This window comes from Python bivittatus, unplaced genomic scaffold (genome assembly GCF_059951505.1).
Source record: "Python bivittatus isolate LINGU-HERP-01145 unplaced genomic scaffold, Pbiv_v1 ctg000980_np1212, whole genome shotgun sequence".
NCBI classification, from domain to species: domain Eukaryota; kingdom Metazoa; phylum Chordata; class Lepidosauria; order Squamata; family Pythonidae; genus Python; species Python bivittatus.
The window spans coordinates 53158467-53183195 of NW_028277125.1; the positions used below are offsets into that span (position 1 = coordinate 53158467).

At 38.8% G+C, this 24729-nt stretch overlaps 1 protein-coding gene across 2 annotated transcripts in view; it reads left to right on the forward strand.

Annotated features, from left to right (window-relative positions):
- Window positions 1–24729, forward strand: part of VWA2 (von Willebrand factor A domain containing 2) — a 52656-nt gene that overhangs the window by 14008 nt on the left and 13919 nt on the right. For both annotated transcript variants that reach the window (XM_025172389.2, XM_088132138.1), the window contains exons 3-9: window positions 2764–2822; window positions 5940–6014; window positions 11073–11206; window positions 12494–12603; window positions 18413–18607; window positions 19067–19200; window positions 22701–22833. In XM_025172389.2, coding sequence (XP_025028157.1) covers window positions 2774–2822; window positions 5940–6014; window positions 11073–11206; window positions 12494–12603; window positions 18413–18607; window positions 19067–19200; window positions 22701–22833 — 830 coding nt within the window. In that variant the 5' untranslated portion in view covers window positions 2764–2773. The remainder of the gene's footprint in view (window positions 1–2763; window positions 2823–5939; window positions 6015–11072; window positions 11207–12493; window positions 12604–18412; window positions 18608–19066; window positions 19201–22700; window positions 22834–24729) is intronic.

Consider the following 24729-nt stretch of genomic DNA (forward strand, 5'->3'; position numbering starts at 1 on the left):
TGCAATGCAAATAGAACGCTTAACAGAAAGTTGCTATCGACTCTAAATTAGACTGGAATATAACCTTCTTCCCTAATCTGGTACCCCTCCCCTCCCCAATGTGTTAGACTATAAACATCATGATCCTGAGCCTTTATAGTTATTAGGCTGATGAAAGTGCATCTGAGGACAGGGGCTTAACTGTTCCAGTAATATGAATCATAAGATTCATCCTGCTTGTCACAGCCCAAAGAAGCCTTACTCTTTCTGACAGACATGGCCTCATCATCTTGCCTCCATTTCTTCTGAGCTTGTTGTTGAGGCATCCTAGAGTTTTCTTTCTTTTCTTGGCCTGATTTGGAATGGGGTTTTCCTTCTGACCTAACCGTGCTCCCCTGCCCCGCTGGAGACATTCTAAGGCGACAAGCCTCAGGATGGTGTGATTAGGGACAGTGGTCTATTCAGCACCAATCGGCTTGGCAAGTCTGCTGTGGACATGCCTGTTCTTTCATCCAGTCACCAGGCACTGCAACACCATTGCTTTTCTTTGTTGGCTGTGCGACAATCCAGATTTGTGGCTAAATTTTCTCCTTTGTGAGATGTGACACTCTATCAGGACATTGTTTTAAAGGCAGGTCTGTCAATGTCTTAATAAATTGTTGCCTATCCAATTAAATAGACTTAAATACTACATTTCAGTTTTAAATAGAGATCCTTTTCAGGTTCATTTGTGTGCGATAGCACTGCTAAATTGTGGAATATAAATGCCTCTCTGTCACGTGTTTTTCTTCAAGATTGGAATTTGAGTACAACAGCAGTAAAATGTTAGGTATAAGCCCTCTTAAAGATTGAAAGTTTCAAATACATGGTATAATGGAATTTTTTGAGCCTGGGAACAATAATAGACATTTCCAAAATGTGCAGAACAAGATTCTGTTCTTATTTCATACATGGCTAGCCAACTCCCTCTTAAATGAAAAGACAGAGAATCAAAGGTATCAAAGAGGACTCACTTTAACACCTTGCTAAAACGAAGCTAAAGTTTCAAAGATTCTTTTACCTATCACCTTTTTCCTTGCAATAAATTTGGTGAATGAGACTTTGTGAAAATCTAGCTATTTGGGTTACTGTTAGGAGGCTTGACAATATGGTGATGGAAGTATTTTTCCCATCGTTTCCTACGTCAGCCTCTCAGTTTTCCAGGAGAATGAGAGATTGATATTTCCATGACTTGAACTTTTACAAAACCAATGCTGATAAGACTGAAAGGCCATAAGAAAAAAAAATACCCTTGTCTCCCCAGCAACAGTTCATATATTGTGATAGGGAATGAAGAAGAATGTTGTATTCTTCTATGCAAATAGAAATGTGTACACTTTAGAAACAGCACCAGCAGATAGGTTTTAATCTAGTGATGAGCAAGAGCCTGAATTTATTCTGCTGCATCAGGTGGAACTGGCGGTGGGAAGGTGGATCTGCTGGGTGAAACTGATTGGGCTTTTTTTCATGGACAAAACACTCAGAACTCATTCTGGCTTTCCCTCTGGTCTTGGCTGTGGGAATCAAAGGGCTATTATGCAGTTAATACTAGCCTAGCTGGTGGAGGTGGGTGGGCGGGCAACAAGCATCTACTGAGATCTTTCCAAGTCTTTCCTGATTTGCAGAAAAGGGAAAGGTTTGGAAAGTGAATTTTATGTGAGAGTGTGTGCCTCTCCTCTGTTTAGAAGGAGCTAAGTGTATTGTTGGGCTGTCTTCTTTCAGTGATCTATGAAGCTCGAAGGTTGGGAGAAGAAGAGGGTAAACTAGAAGAGAAATCAGTTCTTAATGATTATTGGACAAACTAGAGTCATGAATGTTCTTACAGAAAGCTTGATTGTGTGTCAGATAATTGGCTGGTCTTCTCCATTTCTCTTCCTGTTTTCCCCAGACTGCCAAAAGTATTTTCCCAAGTTGTCCAACCAACAATGATTCTACCTCTCCAGCCAGGAAGGACTGCCTGTAGAAATGCCTAGGCTTGACAATGATCTTTCCATCAAGATGACTAATAACTTCAGTTCCTTCCTGAACCAACCAGAGAGCCACATAGTTCTTCTTGACTTAGCCCATGTGGTAGCTTAGTTTTTGGTTCCCTCTCCCCAAACCCCTGAACTATTATCTCAAAGGATAGTCTTATGGCAATAAGTAGATGCATAAAATGGCTGGCTGCTCTGGGAGGGGACACCCAGAGTCCCCCAACCACATCCCACTCATATTCAGTAGAGCAATTGGTAGTTGGTTTTCTTGCTGAAGGTGATGCTATGTGAGAGAGGAAAGGGTGGCCAGCTATCCCACATTAAATTGTGTGAGGGCAGCAACTCTTCCTGACCTTGTTGCTGATGTGTAGTAAAGGTAGGCTGTGGGGTAGCACAATTTATGCCCACCCAACTCAAAGGATTAAGTAAAGAACATTAATGTAGTTGTGAGGAATATCTATACTTCTCAAATCTTTTATTTTACATGTAGTTGACAGATACAACTGGAAGTGTCAAAATCTCCTCTCCTATCTTATTTTGTTGTGTTTAAAAGTTTCTGTTCTTGATGGAATGATGCTAAAATCTCATTTTGAATCGAAGGCTTAAATCCTTCACCAAACTGATGTGAAATTACTACACCCTCCTTATGCTGGTCTGTGACTATAATAAAGATTTGATTTGATTTGATTTGATGTCAAACTATAAGAAACAAAAACCATAGTCAAAAAAAGTGTCTAGTACTTATAGTAACACATACCTTTTCCCTTTTCAGTATTGTCATCATGAACCTCATACATTTTGAGTCAGTTTGCATTTTCCTGCTTTTCCAAGGTAATTTTTAACATTTACTTTTAGATAGCAGTGAATGACATGTTAGCGTGTTGTATAGTGTGCAAAAATGCCTATCCGTTTATGGCAGGGTATGAAGGAAGGACTGCATCTACAGAGAACAAATCTGGATGTTTCAATTCTTTGAAAATTTGCAGCATAGTATGTACTATGCTGTTGTATAATAGGACGATCAGCATCTTTGCTCTAAATAACTTGGTGGCAGTTGGAAAAAATTATGTCTATTACATCTAGCAAAATTAATTGTAGTATTGAGAATTTTTGGGTATGGACTGAAATGTCATGAGATTGATATCTCCACATTATAGAAGACTGGGAGTAGATTTCCTAGTATTTAAAACCTTAGGCTGTTCAGTTTGGGTGCCATTAATTTTCCACTTATGACTTAAGCATACATAGTGCAATTCAAGTTTTTTTTTTTTTAAGAAGTCATGCACTATGTGCTTTGTTGCATGTCTAGCATACTTCATTTGAAACTTGGCTTTGCTTCTGATGAAGATTGTATGAGAATTAGCCATTTAAAAATCTGGCTAAAACTAGCCTTTTGGGGTGGTTCTTTAGTTAAGGCCATTCTTGACAGTAAATTTATCTCTGGGGAAAAAAGTAAAGCCAAGCATTTAGCCTGTTGTGATTTTTCAGCTCAATCCTCGATCATGCTTGCCCCTGAAAAAGCCTTTATAGAGGTCAAACAAGGAGTCTTTGATCTGAACCTACAGAGTGACAGGCTTAAGGCCTTGAACCATCACAATAGTCCTAATTTACAGAGCCTTTTTTATCCCTAAATTTTTATTTACCATCCTATCTGTTCCTCGAAGGAGAGTCTTCACCCCAGTAAGGTTTGATTTGTTATCTTCTGTGGTATTGGAGGGAACATATGATAACACATAGTATTTATGTCATGTTTGGATGAAACCATGGAAAAAGTTGCCCAGGTGTTGCTGGAGTATCCTTTTTCTCTAACTGTCTGTCTGAAAACTCCTCTCCTTACTAAGTGCTGGTGTGGAGGTAGTGCATTTTTTATTAGCAGATTGATTCACTGATTATTCCATGAAGGTAGCTAAATTCAGTTCAGTGGCAATCCCATTTAGGAAGCATTAACTTTGAATGTGGCTTTATGATTTTTTAATGAGTCTCCATTTATTTTACTATCTGATCACTGTATGTGATTTTCTTTCTTTGGTCTGTGTCTATTAATAATGCATACATAGATACTGAGTCATATTAGGTATAAATCCGGTACTTGCTAATGTTCAACCAAAATACAACATTAGAGTAGCAGACAAATGCGATCCCTGGTGTAAACCCAGTGCCACCAACTGTTCATGTCCACAATAGTACAGATCCAAGTCATTCTTTCTCATCTATATACTACTAAAACTCTTGTGTCCGTTTGTCTATTTCTACCCTTCAATTGGATGAAACAGTGCATCATAGGGCAACAGTTTTTGAGCCAAGGTACTGCAAATGGATTAACTTACAGAATGCGTCCAAAATCTGGGACCCATTACTCCGATGAGATTGAAATTTGGCAAAGTTGTGGCTGCTTCCGCACCACCACACTGCTGTACTGCCACAGTCAGCCAAGGTCACGTGATTGTCATGGGCATATTCCCGACATCTTTCCCACCTCCCTCTGGCCCATGCACCCAGTTGGCTGGTGGCAAGGCCAACAGGCAAGCAGCGATTGGCTGCTTTGGAACCAAGGCTGAAATTTGAAACCTCTTGACAGTGATGGGCAGTGAGGGAAGGACGAGGGAGTGACTCTGATGCCTGCTGGTGAGGTAAGGCTGGCTGGAGCCACTGGCGGTCAACAGCTGAGCCCTTTTTCTCCCTGGAGGGAGGTGGCTCTTGGGGACATGCTGGAATGGGGAATGGGGGTGCAGTTTTCTGCAGCTCCCTTGGTTTCCCCTCCCCCAGCAAAGTGGCAGGCAGTTCCGTGGGTCAGCCAAAGAGGACAGGGAGGAGGCTTCACCGGAGTTTTGCTGAGGGTCATGAGGGGAGGGGAAACAGCATCAGCCTATGTTATATGTGGAAAGAAGAATGTACCTTGCCAGCTTCCCACAAGTCAATGGAGAAGCTGGCAGGAAGTGTCAACTCTTCTGAGGTGATCAAGGCATAGTATACCTCAGGAATTGAAATTTGGCAAAGTTGTGACCAGGACCCATTACTCCGGTGGGACTGAAATTTGAAAAACTAATTTCCAATGCTCCCTACCAGCTTTCCACAAGGAAAGTCAATGGGGAAGCCAGCAGGAAGTTGGAAGTTGCTCCCGCCTGTGGTCATTCTGTTTCTCTAGGTAAGGAAATATCTTTGAAACGATGACCCAACAGGTAACAGGTTGTCTAGTTTTCACTGAAGACAATAAAACCAGTTTTTCTGCTTCCTATTATATCACAACAGCAGAAGCTGTGATAAAACCTAGAGAGACCAAAGAGCTACTTCCAATTCAAGCAACTGAGCCCTACAGCAAGCACCATTAAAGGAACATGCAAGCCTTTTGTTAATTCTAAGGTATTGGGGTTCTTTTGAAGGTTCTCCAGGAATAAATCTCTTTCTTTTTATTAAAACAGCAAATCTGCCAATTTTTCTTTTCCTCTTCTTACAGACTTCCTATATATCTTCCAGAGGCAGGCATTATGATAATGCAAAAACATCTACACAGAGATCTAATCAACTTTAAAATTGTTACAAATACATAATAACTGCTAGGAAATGACTGATTGTAGTTATACAATGGTGTAGTACAGATAAATCAGATCTTTCAGTTCAATTTCTATTTCTTGTTACTGATTAACGTTGAGGCTATGTAACAACTTGCATTCTTTTGTAGCTGTGTTCTCCTTTCCAGAATAAAATCAAAGTCTTTAGCCTCACTATAGATTGGAAAAGAAGTTTTCAGTCATGTTAATAAGGATGCTAATATTTAAAATGCTTGGCTATTTCAAAGAAAGAAAAAGCAAACTATTTTGTCCCAAAGAGGTACAAACCTCAGACTGATGTGGTGATTTCTGGCAGTCATTTGAAAAGGATGGTCTGACATGATTCCCTTGAAATACTTTGGTAAGTGTTGACACTCTCCACTATTATTTGATGTTGCAGTATTTGTATCATGGAGCATCCAAGAGCTACAAGTCAGTCAAGAAATCATTGGGAAGATTTCAGCTGCTGGCCAACGTACGTATTTCATTTGTATACAGAAGTTATTCATAACTCTATTCTCTCCACTGCAGATTTATACATACTTACTTTTGTTGTTGTTGTTGTTATTCCCAGTTATCCCTTCCCCTTTGCAACTGATTCTTAAATTTCCCACTTTGGGTTCCATAAATATATAGTAGGGCTGTGCAGCACTTTTGATTTGGTTCAAAAAAGTGTTGGATACCTACAGAAATACAAGTGTAACACTTGTATCAGTTCTTTAAAGCAGCAGATCCAAGAAAAGAAGCAGACACTTTAAAGAGGTCCAGACAAATGCTGTGTTCACATTCCTGAACGTTCCAAAATGTGGTCCAGCTCCAACACATACAGTGGGGCAAAAAAGTATTTAGTCAGCCACCAATTGTGCAAGTTCTCCCACTTAAAAAGATGAGAGAGGCCTGTAATTTTCATCATAGCTATACCTCAACTATGAGAGACAAAATGGGGAAAAAAATCCAGAAAATCACATTGTCTGATTTTTAAAGAATTTATTTGCAAATCATGGTGGAAAATAAGTATTTGGTCACCTACAAACAAGCAAGATGTCTGGCTCTCACAGTCCTGTAACTACTTCTTTAAGAGGCTCCTCTGTCCTCCACTCGTTACCTGTAGTAATGGCACCTGTTTGACCTTGTTATCAGTATAAAAGACACCTGTCCACAACCTCAAACAGTCACACTCCAAACTCCACTATGGCCAAGACCAAAGAGCTGTTGAAGGAAACTAGAAACAAAATTGTAGACCTGCACCAGGCTGGGAAGACTGAATCTGCAATAGGCAAGCAGCTTGGTGTGAAGAAATCAACTGTGGGAGCAATAATTAGAAAATGGAAGACATATAAGACCACTGATAATCTCCCTCGATCTGGGGCTCCACGCAAGATCTCACCCCGTGGGGTCAAAATGATCACAAGAACGGTGAGCAAAAATCCCAGAACCACATGGGGGGACCTAGTGAATGACCTGCAGAGAGCTGGGACCAAAGTAACAAAGGCTACCATCAGTAACACACTATGCTGCCAGGGACTCAAATCCTGCAGTGCCAGATGTGTCCCCCTGCTTAAGCCAGTACATGTCTGGGCCCGTCTGAAGTTTGCTAGAGAGCATTTGGATGATCCAGAAGAGGATTGGGAGAATGTCATATGGTCAGATGAAACCAAAATAGAACGTTTTGGTCTAAACTCAACTCGTGTTTGGAGGAGAGAGAATGCTGAGTTGCATCCAAAGAACACCATACCTACTGTGAAGCATGGGGGTGGAAACATCATGCTTTGGGGCTGTTTTTCTGCAAAGGGACCAGGACGACTGATCCGTGTAAAGGAAAGAATGAATGGGGCCATGTATCATGAGATTTTGAGTGAACACCTCCTTCCAGCAGCAAGGGCATTGAAGATGAAACGTGGCTGGGTCTTTCAGCATGACAATGATCCCAAACACCCCGCCTGGGCAACGAAGGAGTGGCTTCGTAAGAAGCATTTCAAGGTCCTGGAGTGGCCTAGCCAGTCTCCAGATCTCAACCCCATGGAAAACCTTTGGAGGGAGTGGAAAGTCCGTGTTGCCCAGCGACAGCCCCAAAACATCACTGCTCTAGAGGAGATCTGCATGGAGGAATGGGCCAAAATACCAGCAACAGTGTGTGAAAACCTTGTGAAGGCTTACAGAAAACGTTTGACCTATGTCATTGCCAACAAAGGATATATAACAAAGTATTGAGATGAACTTTTGATATTGACCAAATACTTATTTTCCACCATGATTTGCAAATAAATTCTTTAAAAATCAGACAATGTGATTTTCTGGATTTTTTCCCCCATTTTGTCTCTCATAGTTGAGATATACCTATGATGAAAATTACAGGCCTCTCTCATCTTTTTAAGTGGGAGAACTTGCACAATTGGTGGCTGACTAAATACTTTTTTGCCCCACTGTAGTTGTAAGTAAAATGTGATCAATCAGGTAAATTTCTAGGACATTAAATGTGCCTTCTCATGGGGATGAGGAACTTATTTTTACATTTATGAATTTCTGTTTCACATTTTATGCAGTCCATAGACTTGTTTCACTTTCGAGCAAAGATATATACATCACAAAGTAATTTTTCTCTTGATCCTGGAGGGATAATGATGTACTGTGCAGAAGAGATCATTTCTGTTGGTACATTTTGGTTTATTTATTTTATTTATTTATCCAATTTATATAACCATCCTAGCCAAGAAACCCTGGGCAGCAAACAAAATAAAAACAAGGGATTCTATTAAACCAAAAGAAACCAAATAAAGCTACATTGAGGCTCAGTAAAACCACCAAACCACCAATCACATATACCCATAGCAGAGACCTCATACTGACATCCTGATTAAATTGCCTGGGGGATGAGCCAGGACTTCACAACCTTGTGAAAGGCCAATAAAGTAGGGCTGTCTGTATTTAAGGTGGAGAAGCTGTTCCATCGGGCAAGTGCTATAACAGAGAAGGTATGCTTCCTGGGACCCACTAGGTGGCACTGTTTTGCCTACAGCACCCAGAACATGTCCATTCTGCTAGATGGATAGAAACCACTGGAAACAGGTGGTCTCACAACTAACCTCATCCTATGCCATGTAAGGCTTTAAAGATGATGACCAGCATCTTGAACTGCACCCATCAGCCTACTGCAGTGTTGTCCAAACTTGGCCACTTTAAGATGAGTGGACTTCAACTCCCAGAATTCCCCAGCCAGCATGGCTGGCTGGGGAATTCTGGGAGTTGAAGTCCACTCATCTTAAAGTGGCCAAGTTTGGACAACACTGGCCTACTGGGAGCCCATGAAACTCACATAGCAGCAGTGTTACATGGGTGTACCATGGTGTGCCTAAGACTGCACATGCTGCTACAGTCTGGACCAGCTGAAGCTTTGGTTGTAGTATAGTTGCAGTTTTCTTTGTGCCTTCTAAGTATGAATAAATCTGACAAATCAAAGATTAGAATGATGATAGCTTAGCATAACAAAGAAGGCATCAAGTTTAGGAAGCCTGCCTTAGCCACTGACATTCCTATTCCCTATGTACCTGTGCAGTTTCTTTTTATAAAAAATGATTTGAAAAAGCCTTTTCTGTTAAGGGCACGTAGTCTTTGCGAAACCAATTTCTCTAAGGCATGTTTGTACCTTGCACGTTTTCACAGGCCCCTCCCTGTAAAAAGGACAATCTTGTGTTCATCTCTAAAAAACATGAAGTTTCTAAATTGAGGCATAAATCATTGCAGCAGCAAGTAATTATTTTGCAAGCAAGTTTGCCCATGTTCAGGTAATATGAGGATATTGTCTCAGGAAAACCTCATGCTTGTATGAAGCTTATATCAGCCAAAGCTCAGATATCTAATCTGAAGATTGTATGAGGATTGTAATACAAAAGAATTTAATGTTCATAAACTCCAGATCTCTCAGAAGTATAGCTAAATCAACCTTTAAACCTTTTAAATCCAGAAAGGATTTACAACTATTATACTGTATTTGGCTTTTAAAAAGCTGAGGGGAGGGTATATGGAGGTCCCCCCACTATGTTAAACAATAATATGATTTGATTTAGTTTTGGATAAATGTACAGTATTGTATATATCTATTCTGGTTTGTAATTGTAATTAATGGCTTACAGTGATATTGATACTGTGGCTTTATCCAGTCAACCATGACTTAGTGTGATGTAAGAACACAATCACGTTGTGTACATGAGGGAAAACTAGTTATGCACCTAAAGGAATAATATCTTGGTCTAGTTAGCGACTGACAGCTGCTATTTCTGCTTTAACATCTACTGTTATCAGAATGGTTCTATTTTTAGTCCTCACAATAACAAACTTCCCTGGGTGAATATCTAGAAGAGTAAAATGCAGTAACATTCAACCACAAGAAATATATATAAAATCTCCATATCCTTTAGGTTAGGCCTTTCAGATGTCTTAACTCTGATTCCACAATTTCCATGGGCTATGCTATGGGTCTGAACTTAGAACCATCTGGAAGGTATTGGGTTGTTTGTCACTGTTTTAGAACTTGATCCTGAAAGTTGCAGACTGTCTGGGAGCTATTTTTAACTACATTGTTCTGTCTTCTCCTACCTGGTGCTCTCCAGATTAGCTAAAGGCTGGGGTGGGGGTGGGGGAGAGGATGGATGATACTAGACTGGGGACATTTGTTAAATTGAAGCCCAGGCTGATGATCCCTAACATTTCCAAGAGTTCTGATTGTGATGGTTAGGAGTGATAAGGAGAGAAATAACTGGGATTTATTTATTTATTTAAGAAATGCGTGAGGCCGCCGAACTCATAATATATGACTCTGGCTGGCATACATCAATAAGAATCAAAGACAGTCAAAATTGAACAAAAAATAATATATAATCAAAATAGCCAACCACAGTCATATGCATACAGCTGAGACTGGCCATAAGAAACACTCTCTCTTCCAGAAGGATAGGCTCAATTGCTATGCTGGCCTAATGCACAGGAGAAAAGACAGGTCTTCAAAGTCCTATGAAAAGCTAGTAAGGGTTGGTTAGGGCTACCCAAACCTTGAGGGTCAAGGGAGCTTATTCCAAAGGATAGGCACAGCTACAAAGAAGACATGTCTCCTAGGTCCCATTAGATGATATTGCCTCAGAGAGGGGGCCTGGAGCGTGTCCACCCTTTACCACCTACTGGAACAGATGATGGTAACAGTGGTCCAAAACACTTGGCTAAAGATAACTATGAAATAGCATATACTGTAATAATGCATAGCAAGTAGTCTTCTAAACCTACCTACTAGATTAACCTGACAGTTGAGAATATATAATTTGGAACCATTATAATTTCATTTTAGACAATAAATGGAACTATGGCTAGATTCTCCCTACTTTCCCTTGCTATTTATAATAAAAGAGTGATCAATAGTAACCTTTGTTTTCAGTATGCACATTTATTTTTCTCTGCCAACCCTCTTTCATAACCCCAGTTTAACACAGCATGTTCAAAATGTGACTGTTATCAGTTATGACAAAATGCCTCTGTCTTTTTTCAGTAATGAATTGCTCTGCTCCAGTCGATATCTTATTTCTGTTAGATGGATCCTATAGCATTGGCAAAGGAAGCTTTGAAAGGTCAAAATATCTGACAATCAAGCTTTGTGATGCATTGGACATCAGTCCAGAAAAGGTAAGTATATTCCACAAGCTAATACCACCGCGATAAAATCTAACCTAGAGATCTGTGAGTAACCATTCTGGAATTTAAAGAACAGTTCTGTTTCTGAAATTTTTCATTCTTTCTCTCTCTGTTTTGTTGTATAGGAGGGGGTATTTTTGTACTGTTCTCCATTTAGGTCAGTGAGGCATAATTTTTAAAATAAATTTTAAAATGTATTTTTAATTTTTATTGGATTTGTTAAGGCTGTCCAACTGCCGAAGGCTCTGGTGGCCTTAATAATATAAATGTATTATAATACTAATAAAACATTTCCTCTCATTATTTATTTATTTAATGAATCATTCCAGTGTTATATCATAGCTTACCAATTGGCCTTCATCCCCAATTCATTTGTTTAAAAGATTCGGTATAACCTGACTTGAAACTGAGTCGGTTTTTTAAATTATGATTTTTAAATGTGTTGCTGAGTTGCTTATGTGGCTGTGCTTTAGATATTACAATATATTTATATCATTTTGTTATGTAGAATGAACTGTTGGGGGGGGCACATTATGCTCTCAGTCTAACACTGCTGCCTGTCCATGCCTTGCCTTATGTGTCAGTCTGCCTCATGTCAGGAATTGAAAGGCCATCCTTGGATACACAGCTTGGATGTTTCTGTCCACTATGTTATACGATGCCCAATAATTTGGATAATGAGAAAAAACTTAATTTTAGGTACTCTGTGTAGGCTCCCTGATGAAGTATGGACTAGAGAAATTTTTATTTTTCCATGCCTTTGAATATGTTAATAGGCTAACATTTTAATAATGTTGTTATTCCTCAAGGAGACTTCTAAATTAATTAATGTTATTTGTACTCTTTTCTTTCTCTTTCCTCCTTTTTTGCTGCATAGTAGTTATTGTTTTACCATTTGCATCTTCGTATTCACTTCTATTTTTATGTAATGTTTTTAGATTAGGAATGAATTATTTAGTAAGTCAACCCTGAGAGAGCATTTGTTTCAAATAAAATTTTAAACTAAAATAGATCAAAGATATCCCTGATTGGCCAATATATAACATGCATCTACCAAATTGGCCATTGCGTGCACCCTTTACCTAATAAGCTGTGTATAATTGCAGCCTGGCTTCTGTGCCATAGAAAATCTCGGAAAGGTATTTAGCATAGGCTACAGATAGGAAAGTATCAGAAGCAAAGGAAATTTTGAAGAGGGGAAGAGATTTAATTTGCTTATTTCTTATTTTCCATAGCTCAGCATATTGAGACCACCTGAAATTTACCTTACCCTTTCAGGTTAGAGTGGGGGCAATACAGTTCAGCAACACTCCTCACTTGGAATTCTCACTGGATGCATACTTCACCAAAGACGAGATAAAAGACCAACTCAAGAAGATTGTGTTCAAGTAAGATAGATTTTGTATTTGGACTCTTACTTTGGGTCACTGAATCATACAATTGCATTAGGTGAGCTCAAACGTCATGTAATATAAGAAATTCACCGCTGTAGATGAATAGTCATCCAGCCACTGCTTAGAGAGTTTTTCCAATTCAGAATGATGCCCTGTCATATCACCATGGAGTTCTCCCTAAGTTTACTCAACATTTCAATTTTGTATCAAATGATTGATAAATTTATAATTTCTCCTATCAACTTATATTAGTTATCTTTTAAGGCAAAGAGTATAATTTTAAATATTTCTGGCTTTTAGTGCGTAGTCTCTAACAATTTAGTTTTAAAGATACTGACTTCCAAGTTAAGTTCCATCAAACAAGATGAATGTATTTAGGATTAGAATATGAGGATGAAAATTATTTTAACCAATTAGTATTTCATAGCTAATCCATCCACTAGAGAATGTAACTGAAAAGGCCCATTAGATTTGTATACTGCCTTTCTTCCAGAAGCTCAAGGCCTTCTTTTCCAATCTTTCTTCTGTAAGGTGGATTGGGCATAAAGATAATGACGGGTCCAAAATCGTCCAGTTAGCTCCCATGGCTAAAGCTGGTTGACCTTAGTCCTAGTTCAATACTTTTACCACTATACCACATGATCTCTTCACTATCCATCCTACTTCACATTAGCCATAAATATTCCCATTTTTCTGATGGACCTGAATTAGGTACTTTCTCCAGATTATCCATTGAGCTTATCATTTTTATAGGTTTCTATAATGTTCCATGTTTTTGTTTATTGTGTTACATTAATTAAAAGGAGACATTTCTAGCCTAGACACTACTGTCATGTTGCCACATTTGAACCACAGGACTGTTTTTGAGATTGATAAAGAACACCAGAAATTGCATTGAAATGATATGTGTACATACTACATCCAACTCTACCTTATTCTCTCTTTGTCTGAACCCATATGAGCCACCAATGCTCACCACATGCATCAACATACATGATTGATACCAACAACTCAGAAAGGCAGTTTTCCAGTGGCATGTTAACGACATCTCACAAATGGATGTGCATTTTAGCTTTTCTATGGTTATACTGAACATGCACGGATGGAAAAAAATACCCTGAGAGCTTGGTAAATTTAAAATCCAAGAGTTTTCTAATAAATGAATTAGAAAGCTCCTTCATCTATAAGCAAACCTTTTGCATAACATTCTAAGATAACTTCCCAATCTGATGAACTCCAGATGTGCTGGGTTGACAACCAGAATTCCATATCCAGCTACTGATTGAATAATGATAAAATGCAGTTTTTTCCATCCTGGTGATCTCCAAATGGATTGGGACTGAACTTCCCAGAATTCTAAGAATTATAGTTCGAATACATCAGGTTTGGAAGACTGTTTTAAGGTAGAGACATTATCAAAGAATGCACCTCTTAACTCAACTGTTAAGTGGATTTAGGTTTTTGGAGATAGGAAATTATGACCATTGACAAAATGCAGCTGGCCAGGAAAGGCATGGCTGCTACTGCAACTTTGTTGATGCATTCCTGACATGGAACTTGAGAATGACGCAGTAGAGGGAGAGAATAAAGGAGAAACTTAAAAAAAAAAAGAGTTCAAAGACAATTCTGGCAGGAGTTTAGAGCACTAAGAATTACAAGCTGGTACCGAGAGAAATGTGTAGATTAAAGCATTAGGCACCACAAGGCAAGAATGTGATCAAATACTGAATACACCAGGAAATAAAAGGTGGAGGGAACTAAGTTCATTCTTTCAAAATGAATAAGCATAGTCCAAATTCAAAGTTCATTTCTGTGCCATGGGGAAGAACACTTTGTTATAAAAGGAGATTTATATATTTTTCCATAGACTCCAAGCAAGGCTGAAGATGCTAGAAAGTTCTTGTAATTCCCTAGCACAGTGTTATCATTTTTTCCCACAAAAACTGCATACGCTCTGATCATATTCCTATAAGTGACATTGGTGAGATCTCTCGTCTGTTCCTTTATTGATACTCTCTTTTGTATGTGATATTATTTGAGAGTTCAGGTGTTCTAGTTCTTATATATTTGTTGGCATCACTCCTGCACTTTATTCAACATACAGTATGTTAACATTCTGGAAAGGATGCATGTCTAACAGACACATGCTAGCAGGAGCAAAAGGAAGTCGCTGAGACAAACTATCAAAATTCATGACTAGTCCATCATATGCTATAGTAGAATTAATAGGAGAATCCCCCCTGGAATCAGCAAACAGTGGGAATTCAAGATACAGGGTTAGAGTTAGCTTTCTGACTCTCAGGTCAGCATTATAATCAAGCAACTCACTAGAACAACTTAAACTTGCCTTTCAAAAGACATAATGGAAGTTTGATTAATTTTTTGTTGATATTCTTAAGTGAATTTTGTCACTATGATCTAGCACATGGCACAATTTGCTATGATATACAGTGCTTGCAAAAGATCCTAGCATTTTTTATTATTCATATCTATATATATAAATATGGATCTGCATAATGTAAAGCATGGTGGGAAGTCCCAGGAGCACTGAAGTGTTTTCCATTTTGGTTCTACCATAAACACAGAACTCAACTTAGCATTTTCATTCTTCCCTCATATTTCCTGTAATCTAGATCCCTTGTTGGTTAAGCAGAACAATACAAAGCTCTATGGCTGCCAACATGTTTTGCTGATAAGTCTCCTAATCAGCTGGTACAATCCAGATGGATTTCCCATAATTGCACTTCTGGGACTCCTAGAGCTGACTTTCATCCTGTGTTGGAGAGGAAGTCTGGGGATAGATATGAAACCACACCTGCAGGCTGAGCACTGGACCTTTAACAATTGCTGGAACCCAGCAACTCCTTCAAGGAGGGAATAGGATGATTCATGAAGTTTGCATAATTATGGTACCCTGTGTTTTTTAGATGGATATACTGTATGCATTGCTATTCAGAATGTATAATCTTTACAGTAACAAGGAAAGGCTTTTACCTACAAATAACTATCTGGTCTTACATTCACCAAGAGTGAACTACCTCCTATGTGACCTCATTCTTCTCTACAGGAAGTAGCTGTTTTTCCTGTTATAATAGATATGAACCAAGGATAATATGATTGTCAAGTAGATGTTTTCCCTTTCAAACTAATCATTGTTTTGGAAAGCAAGGCAGCTGCAATTCCTCCTGCATGTCTCTCCTTGATTCTCGTATCTATTCACTCTGCTTTCTGCATTACATCCTGAAGCGTCACTGAAGCTTACAATTCACTGCAGTAGAAAAGAAGAGCAGGACAAATCAATGTAAGAAACTGGGTAGAAGAAACTATTGTGTCCTCCTGGGTTGAGGCAACGGTGTATGCCATGATGCTCTTGGGTTGGAAATAGCTATCAGTGTGGCCTAAAGCAATGACTCATTGCAACTATTTCCATCTTATTGCCATCCAGGAGCCTCAAACAGTCATTCCCACTTGGAGGAAACGAGAGGGAGATAATGTTATTTTAAAAAATTAAAATGATAAAAGAGTAGAAAGTGTAAAATTATAAATAACACATGGAGGAATAAGTGTTATTTATACTGTAAATACAGTGAAAGCTATTATAATAAAAGAAACAAAAAGCAAAACTTGGCTACAGATACTTCATATTCAAAGTTAATCGACTTTAATGGATAGCTTAAATCTTATTTGAAAAGGAATGTGTAAAAAAATGCACCAAAGACCAAAGATAGAGTTTCCAAAGTTTATGAGTTGCTGATTTATAATGAATGTGGGAGATTGTATTTTCTTTTTTAAATAAAGCCAAGCAAAACTATGAATTATGAGGGATTCAGATATCAATTCCGGTACTAAAATGGAATTCTGTTTTTAAAAAATACCTTTAAAATGACCAGCAATAATCAAAGGATCCTATCTCAAATTGATTTACAAATGACATCTGACAGCTGTTAAAATCTGCCACATCAACACAAATATAGCCTTCTCTGTGACAGAATTTACCTCTATGTTCATGTGAATTTGCTTCCATGTTCACAGATGCTGATTATCAGTTATCATATCTGAATTAATAAAATGATAATTTATCCAGATCTCATTATTTGACACCATGGTCAAGCTTTTTCAGATTTTAATTAGAACAGGAAGGATGGAGATTAAAAACTGCATGGGGGGCCTCTTACATTTCTGATCTGCCTTATTTTAGTTCCCTGGAAAAATGCATGAGAAAATCCCATTTGGATGGAAATCCACTTAGGGTTAGGGTTAGGCTTCCAAGAATTTGGAGAGAAAAGCCAACATCACAGAAGGATTTAGATAGGCTCTTTATGCACGGGGGCCCTTACTTTTCCAATCCCCCTTTTTTTCATTCCCTGGAATAATGCATGGGAAAATCCTATTTGGATGGATATCCACTTAGGGTTAGGGTTAGGCTTCCATGAATTCGGAGAGAAAAACATCATAGAGAGATTTGGAGAGGCTCTTTATGCATAGGATGCCTCTTATATTTCCAATTCCCCTTATTTTCATTTTCTGGAAAAATGCATGGAAAATCCTATTTGGAAAATTGATTTCACCAGGGTATTATCTAATCAATAAAGGAATTACCTCTGTACATGTCCATAACATTTGCACTAATGTTCCTTCAAATTTATTACACCTTCAGCACAAAAATGATGACAACCAACATTTTAAAAACATTCTTTGAGAGATCCAACAGAAAGGAAAAAGCATTTTTTTCTCAACTAAGTTTTTAAATCATATGAGACGTATCTAAAATTCCCTAAAACTTGAAGCCATTTATTGGGTAATGTGGCATATTCCAATTCTCTAGTCCAAATTTTTTATATATTGTCCAATTTTTTAAAATTTAGTTTTGTATAGGTTAGGATAACTACTTCTGAACAACCTTGCCAAGAAAACTGCAGAGACTTTTCCAGGCAGTCGTCAGGAGTCAAAAACTGACTTGAAGGCGCACGCACATGCACACACACACACACAAAAGTTAGGATAGTAATAGATTGTCCACTTAGTTAATGAATGCTTTCTGCAATACTTCTGAATTTTCAATGGCCATAAGAGCACTGCGGCTAAAGAATGGATATAACAATTGTTTTAGCTGTATATATTGCTATTCAGCCATTTTTGTAGATTATATTCCATTTACAAAATCTTAAAAGCTTTAAAGATATCATTACTTATTAACTGATTAACAGTAATAATTCCATTTCCAGCCCATGTTCTCCCCCCCCTGCAAATTATTATCACCCATTTTTAAATAGTTACTCCAAAGTTCAAATCTTTCTTGAGGATAAACATCCAGTTAATCCCAATATGTCTGGCCACCTTCAACACAGGAAAAATAACCAAATTCTCAATATGATTAGAACCAGGAACTTGCCAGGAATTCAAAGGTGCTTAGTAATAGCTCTCAAGTTGAGCCCCCAATGGTAGATAGTATCATTTTTAATCCAATGAATAATTAAGGTTAACAAATCAGCCAAATGATATTGTTTAAAGTCAGGGAAATTAAGATTGCCATCATCATAACAAACCCATATCTTTAATAGAGAGATCCTGGGTACTTGTATTGGTTTCTTCCATAAAAAATGAACCATTAGCTTGTCAAGCTGTTTAAAATATTTGAGTGGGTGTATGTGTGTTCCATATTTATAAAATATTTCATCTCCTCTTTACTTTTGAAACAAATTATATTCTGTCATGTTCACAGTTTAATAAGGGATTTGTTGGAAGCTAAGAAAACAAAAATGAGTGCCTGCAACTTTCCTAATGCTTGCCTTCCTTGCTTCAGAGGTGGGCGAACAGAAACTGGGCTTGCTCTGAAATGCATTCTTCAGCAAGGATTCCGTGGAGGCAGAAATTCATCAGTTCCTCAAATCCTTATCATCTTAACTGATGGGAGGTCTCAGAGCAACATGTCAACCTTAGCCAAGCAGTTAAAAGAAAGGGGTATTGCAGTGTTTGCAATTGGAGTCAACTTCCCAAGGTGAGTTGACATGGGATGACATGACAGCCAAAGACTGAAGTGAAGTCCTGCAGTGGATAGAAGATTTGGCATGCACATCCTTGAAGAAGGGAAAGATGATCCACTGTGTATGGACTTGTTGCAGTTGAAAGTTTAGAAGGCCAATTAATACAGTAGCTAGGAGATGGAGCAAACAGTGCCCTGCATTGTCAAAGGAAAAGCCAGAAAGAACAGGAACAGGTGTTAGCTGTGAAATGGAGCTTCCCACTTGAAAAAAAGTAGCTTAAAGATTGTAATCAGTTTATGTATTTGTCTGTTGTAAATAAACCAAGATAATGCTGTTTGATGAGTCTTACGCCATGAGTCTTAGGCCAACAAGCGGGATTAATGATTCAGTTCTGTAGAACGAAGCTTTGTATGTGTAAGGGTATATGATATGTTTTTGAAAGTTTTTGTTGTACTGAATTTGCTTCTATGCAGGTGGGAAGAATTGTATGCACTAGCAAGTGAACCAGTGGAACACTACACACTGTTTGCAGAAGACACTGATGATGCCTCCAACGGGCTTTATACCACACTTACACTCTCTGCTATCTGCGATGCTGCATTTCTGGGTATTTGAAAGTTTAATTTAGGCACTCAGATTAAGTGTTACTTACCTTCTGTTTTTATTGTACTTTGTTTTTCATTTTTCAATTAAGAACTACGTTTTCACTGTGCCATCTTTTCATAAAGCTGTTGTCTCTGTATAATTTAATTTAATGTATTCAAGACTTTGGGAGGCTGTAAGATTAGCTTTTAGGACTCTTTGGTGGGTTGGGGGATTGTCTATGGGGATAAGGGAACTTTTTATTGTTTTCTATTGTCTCACTATCTGGATTCATTCAAAGAATTTTAAGAGCAGATTCCATACGATGTTACCATGTATTTTGCAACCTTCCCACAGTTTTTTGTTTGATGGAGAAAAAAAGTTTGTATGGCTTTTCTAACAGCTAAGAAAGATTAAAACAGCATAACATGGTAAAGGAGTATTCTGAATTAAAATGGCATTCTAGAGTGCAGGACATGGAATATTGAATCTAAGTTACAGGCAGGCAGATTCCAACTGAACGTAGAAAAAAAATCAACAGCAAAAGCAATTCAACATTGGAGTCAATTACTCAAAGTGGGCTCCAAATGACTGGATGTGTTTAAGTTACTGGTTAGGTTTAAATAAAACCAAGGCAGATGCTTTCATTTGAATTCCTCTATTAAGCAGAAGATTGTGCTCAGAGGCCAAAATGACCCTTTTCATCTCTAAGGTTCAGGTATTAAAAATAATTACAAATATTTTAGAAAGTTAATTTTTAAAAGGTATGCATTGCTAAGCTACCAGAAAGTATAAGTACTGGTTGCAATTTCTTCTTGTGTAGCCAACAAGTGGATCTCTGCAAACAGAAATATTTTCAGAATGACTTTTCCTGCGCATCTGAATAAGCATATTGGTTCCTATTGAGATCCCTGGCCATTAGATAATGGGGCCCTATGCTGTTTTAGACTTTAAAGGTTAAGAACAACAGCTCTGATTTGACTCTAGAAAGGAAATGGCAGCCAGTGGTTTTCCTACCACTTCTTACTTTCTTCTTTCTGAAAAAAAGCCATTATGGAGGATAAGATAGAATAGCTGCAGTAAGTAATGCCTTCTAATTATAGTGTCAGCAGGCATCGGTTTGGAAGTTTCTTAAGAGCTTGGAAGCAGTGGGGGGGAAACAGCAATGATGTATTAGGTTGGTAACTGCATGGATAACTTTTCAGTACCAAGCTAAGAAATTTGTCTTCTCCCAGACATTTTTATACTTTCTTTCTTTTTCTTGTTTAATTATATCGTGCTTGCATTAAGCTGCGATAGTGGATTTTACACATTTTATTCTTCTATCTTTCCTGCTCTATTTACAAATTAAAAATCTGCCCAGAATACTCTTAATTATGGGGCCCATTTAAAAAGTTAATACATGAATAAATAACATTTTCAGTTCTAGCAAAACCTTCATCCTCTTAGCTAACACGTTTGTGATTGTGGGCACCAGTCTGGCATATTGATGTAATAAAGCAATACAAAAGGGAAGTATGGGTAGGTTAGGGATGGCAGTAAGTTGGATGGAGCTTTTGGGGAAATGATTTAAATTTATAATTTAATTTAAGGGAGGCATATAAATTTAATAATAAAATAATAAATAAATAAATAAATAAATAAATAAATGATTTCGCTCTTTGTCCTTGCTGGTATGCTTCCCTCCTGCCCACAGACTTTTTACCCCCCTGCTGTGGGTTTACCTGGTAACAGCCACTAGCAACAAACACTGTGGAAAACTCCCAATGGTTGATATCCTCTGTGCAATCAGGTAGGAAGATGGGCCAAGCATGGTTCTTGATGGGCCCTGCTTGAAAGGTGCCAGATGTTGCTTCCCCACCAGGTAGCAGAGGAACCATTACAGCAGCACAGTAGGGGCCAGTGTGTGTGCCCGTGAGGCCTGGCTCCAAACTCTTCAACAGACAGGCATGTAGAAATTCTGGCAGAGCAGCTCGAGTCACGAGCCACTGCTGCCATTGCCTTTCCCAACTTATTCTTTAAAATCTGTAGTAAAGAAGCCAACAGAACATGCCTGAGGGTGTAAAGTTTGATAATGAAGGAAAGGTTGCATGCTGGTTTCTGAGGTTACAGTATCCAGGAGTACAGAATGTTTAATCCATTATAAATGGCAATTCATTATTGCAACTGTAAATTGCATTTTCCTGGATCTTGGCAAGACACTTGGACGTTAATTGGCTGACTGCTTTGGTACACATCTAAAAAGGCAACATAAACATTAACACTAAATCCCACTACCCAGCTACTGTTGGTGATAAACCCTGCAGAAATAAAGATGATTGCCCTACGTATTAGCTAAGGGCTTATCTGCATTTCAGTTCTTGCAAAACTGATGTTATTTCTATTCCGCTCTTGTTGCCAGAGGAGCCCAGAGCAGTTGACAATCTTAAAGAAACTCAGTATTAATAAATCAAGTCCTTAAAAATAATAAAGAGAAATGAAAACAAACTTCATTTAAAAGAAGAAAAAATAATATATCACGCAATCTAAAAGACAGACTGATTCTGGGGTGGGTTGTTAGACATATGTCTGGGTGAGAATGAAGTCATCCTGCTTGTTTCAGAATAAGATTTATTAAGGGAATTTTAGGTTTTTCTTCCCCAGCTGGTGCTTTTCAGATGTCTTGGACTACAATTGTAATGATACCCTCCCCAGGCATTGTGACAATTTAGCTCAATAGCTTTCCTTAGTACCAGGCTACAGCTCCCATAACCTCAGACTACTGTTCTGGGGATGATGGGAGCTGTAATCCAATCCACCAGAAGAATGCCATGTTGAAAAAAGTTGTGATAAAAATATGATCCTTCCCAATATATATACAGTATATAAGTCCATTAGTCAGTTTGAAACTTTATAAATAATAGGGGTATGCACACTGATTCAATCTGGATTATTGATATAATTGGAGTATTCAAATTAATTCAGAAAATCAAGTTGATTTGATTTTCCTAATTGATTTAAAAATATTTCTGTTTAGAAAGTTGATTTAATTCTGAAATTTGACTGAATTGACTTTAAAGTTTTGGATAGCCCTAGTAGTTCTGACCTGAAGGTATAACAGAGAGAGAGAGACAGAGAGACAGAGAGAGACAGAGAGAGAGAGAGACAGAGAGTAATCTATCATTTCCTTCTACTTAACCTTTTATTAACATTTAATCAAAATGTTACTGCAAAACAGAGAAATAACTTGCCAAGGGACAAAGTGGTCAGTCATCAAACACTAAAAATTGCTTTAAATCAGTTCCGCCTACCTGACATCTAAGCCAATCTTACCTGCTTTGACTGGCAGTTGCTCCCCAGAAATTCAGACAAACACCTCTCCCAAGATGTTAAATGACACTCTTCATTATGGATGAAAGCTATTAAACCTGATTTATCCATGCAAGGTCAAAGCTCTGCAGTTTTGTTACACTGCCATTTTGGTGTGCTTAAACGTCTTATCCTAGGCAATTAATACTGATTCTGACTTCTTTCCTCTTGCGCCAGGCTGCAGGGCAGAATCTTACCCTTGTGAACGCAAAACACTTGAGAGAGTAAAAGAGCTGGTTGGAAACTATTTCTGTTGGAAGGGATCAAAAAGCAGTAATGTTGTACGCACATCACTCTGCCCTTTCTACAAGTAAGTCAGCTTACCCCTCACTCCCTTAAAATACATAATGCTTTATCCCATAAACTTTAGTGGTTATCAGTGGGAGATATATTGGTATGTTCTCTGTTCATCTCATGGTACATGAAAAGTGCATGCTGTGAAGTAAAAAAATGAATTTTGTATGAATTTCAAAAATATTTTACTCCTTCCTTACTAGCGCTCCAAGTATCTTGGCAGAAAGAGCAAACTTCACCCAATGTTCCAGCATCTATTGTGCCAAAATCTGTTTTTCAATTATTTGAAAGTTTTCTTCCCCTGTGATAGAGATTTCTGTCTCATTAATTTGTTCTTTAGAAATAATTTGAAATGTCGCTGCACTCTTCTGGACAGAGAGCTCTGATGTTGTTCCTGGGATCTGTTGGAATCACTCTCCCAGTTTAGGAGTCACAGCCCCGAGTGCTCCTACTACCACTGGGACCACTTTGGCCTTTACTTTCCACGTCCTCTCTAGTTCTTCCTTCAAGCCCTGGTACTTCTCCAGCTTCTCATATTCCTTCTTCCTGATGTTGCTGCCACTTGGCACTGCTACATCTATCACCACTGCTGTCTTCTGGTCCTTGTCTACTACCATGATGTCTGATCGATTGGCCAGTACCTGCCTGTCCATCTGGATCTGAAAGTCCCACAGAATCTTACCCCTGTTATTCTCCATGACCTTCTGTGGAATCTCCCATCTGGACTTGGGTGGGTCTAGCCCATACACTGTGCAGATGTTCCTGTACACAATGCCAGCTTCTTGGTTGTGTCGTTCAGTATATGCTGTTCCTGCCTGCATCTTACAGCTTGCCACTATATGTTGGACTGTCTCTGAGGCCTCTTTGCAGAATCCGCACCTTGGGTCCTGTCTAGTGTGGTAGACCCCTGCTTCTATGGATCTGGTGCTTAGTGCCTGTTCTTGTGCTGCTATGATCAGTGCCTCAGTGCTGTCTTTTAATTCAGCCCTTTCCAGCCACTGATAGGATTTCCCAATGTCAGGCACCTTAGGTATCTGTCAATGGTATATCCCATGCAGGAGCTTGTCTTGCTATGGTACTTCCTCCACTTGAACTTCCTCCCTTGTCTGCTGCCTCAGGCATTCTGTCAGCAACTCATCTTTGGATGCCATCTTAGTGATGTACTCCTGGATGCTCTGGGTTTCATCCAGGACAGTGGCTTTGACACTCATCAGACCCCACCTGGCCTTGGCCAGCTCACTATACCAGCAAGGTATCTGATCTGGCAGGGCGTACACGTTGATGGTGTGGATCTTGTTCTTCCCATTGAGCTGGCTCTTCAAGATCTGTCTTATCCTTTGGTGGTATTTGGATGTTGCTGTCTTCTTTGCCTCCTCATCGTGGTTCCCATGTGACTGTGGGATACCAAGGTATTTGTAGCTGGTCTCTATGTCTGCTATGTGGCCTGCTGGTAGCTCCACCCCATTGGTCTTAACTACCTTCCCTCTCTTTACTATCATTTGGCCACACTTCTCCAGTCTGAATGACATCCCGGTGTCCTCACTGTAGATCCGGATCAGGTGGATCAGGTGGATCAGGTGGATCAGTGAGTCGATGTCTTGTTCCCTCTTAGCATACAGCTTGATGTCATCTGTGTAGAGGAGGTGGCTGATGGTGATTCCACTCTTGAACTTGTACCCATATCCAGTCCTTATGATTATCTGACTGAGGGGGTTTAAACCTATGCAGAACAGCAGCAGGGACAGTGCATCACCTTGGTATATGCTGCATTTGATGGCCACTTGTGCAAGCTGTCTTGAGTTGACTTCCAATGTTGTCTTCCACAGTCCCATTGAGTTCTTGAGGAAGGTCCTTAGTGTCCTGTTGACTTTGTACAGTGCCAGGCATTCACAGATCCATGAGTGATCTTTCC